Genomic DNA, 1420 nt, shown 5'->3' on the forward strand with positions numbered 1-1420 from the left:
AGCAGTGCTTCGGAGGGTTGGGAGCAGAGGACCGGACGTCCTGGGAAGGCCACGCCCTCACTCAGTGGTCCTGGAAAACGGACTTGGCCTTCCTAAGCCCGAGGTCTCCATCCAGCAATGGACCCCGTCCGAGCAGCGCCCACCTGAGACATTGCTGGGTGGTAAGTGAGGTCGGTAGAGGCGGGGCCCCGCTAGTTTCCCAGGTCAGCCAGGAGGCGGGGCTGTGCCTCTGGACAGTCCACAGAGCAGATCCTGGCCCTGCCCTGCCGTGGCTGCCCCCATCACCACTGTGTACATCACAGGGAGGGTCGCCTGCCCTCTCACCACCCCAGCCACGCCAGGCTGGCACCTAGAGGTGAAGGGCCAAGGGCGCAGGTCCCGCCAGACATCCTGTCAGAGAAGTCCACCCCCCCCCAGGCCCAGCAGGCCTCAGATTCCAGTTCGTACCCCACTCCAACCCTCACGGACCCAGGCAGGCCAGGGCGAGGGTAGGGCCACAGAGCATCAGGGCTGGGGCGGTGAGCCCCACAGGTGGGGGTGGATGGAGACCTGGGGGTCAAAGTGGTGCTCGGCAGGGGCTCACCCTGCGTGAAGACCCAGCCGCGCTGCTGCCGGCTCTGCTCGGAGGCCACCATGCGCACTGTCTGCGTCACCGCCCCGTAGACCTCCCGAAACCACTGGATGTCCGACGGGCGCCGGGTGTCGCTCACCAGCTGCAGGGAGGGATGCAGGCAGGTTGACCAACAGGACATGGTGGGAGGGGAGGGGCAGCCCCAGCCCCCTGAAGCAGCAGGACCCCAGGGGTACTGTAGCCCACCCGGACAGGCCAGCCACGTGGACTGCCAGCCCCTCCCCCTCCAGGGAGCACCGGGTCAGGTCCGTGCAGCTACTGCTTGCCCACCGCTGTGGACCCAGGACAGTTCTGTGTGGGAAACAGAAAGATTTCTCCCAAGTCGTCTCCCCCAAATCTATGTTAGACTTAGGACACTGCTTGCAGCTAATGGTAAATGATTGTCAAGTTACCTCCCTGAAGCCAGTCAGTTGCCAGACTACTGTCTGGTCCCACCACAGGTAGGCCTGCTCCCTGCTGTTAAGGACAATGGGCTACTTCTCCCTAAAGGCTTGTGACCCTCAGTCTGGTCCCTGCAGGTGGGGTTTACACCCTACTGATAATGATTTCTATAGTGAGCCAGAGAACAGGTCAAACCTGCTCAGTGACATCCAAAGTTAGGCTGTCATCGTGAATCTAGGATCCGCCCATCTTGTCACATGTGTACCCCCAATCCCTCCCCTTCCTATTGTGTGGATACCCCCAGACCACCCCCCTTCCATTATTGTATTACCATGTTTCCCGAAAGTAAGACATTCCCCGAAAATAAGACCTCCCCGAACATAAGGCCCCCCGAAGCTACTGTAACTC

General features: G+C 61.1%; 1 protein-coding gene across 1 annotated transcript in view; it reads right to left on the reverse strand.

Moving 5' to 3' along the window:
• Nucleotides 1-204: 204 nt before the first annotated feature.
• PMVK (phosphomevalonate kinase) overlaps nucleotides 205-1420 on the reverse strand; it is a 14640-nt gene continuing 13424 nt past the window's right edge. Inside the window, exons 4-5 of the mRNA XM_045298349.1 lie at nucleotides 469-713; nucleotides 205-349 (exon numbers count right to left, since the gene is read on the reverse strand). Coding sequence (XP_045154284.1) covers nucleotides 205-349; nucleotides 469-713 — 390 coding nt within the window. The remainder of the gene's footprint in view (nucleotides 350-468; nucleotides 714-1420) is intronic.

This window comes from Echinops telfairi, unplaced genomic scaffold (genome assembly GCF_000313985.2).
Source record: "Echinops telfairi isolate 266 unplaced genomic scaffold, ASM31398v2 ScPeMD7_7425;HRSCAF=8463, whole genome shotgun sequence".
NCBI lineage: Eukaryota > Metazoa > Chordata > Mammalia > Afrosoricida > Tenrecidae > Echinops > Echinops telfairi.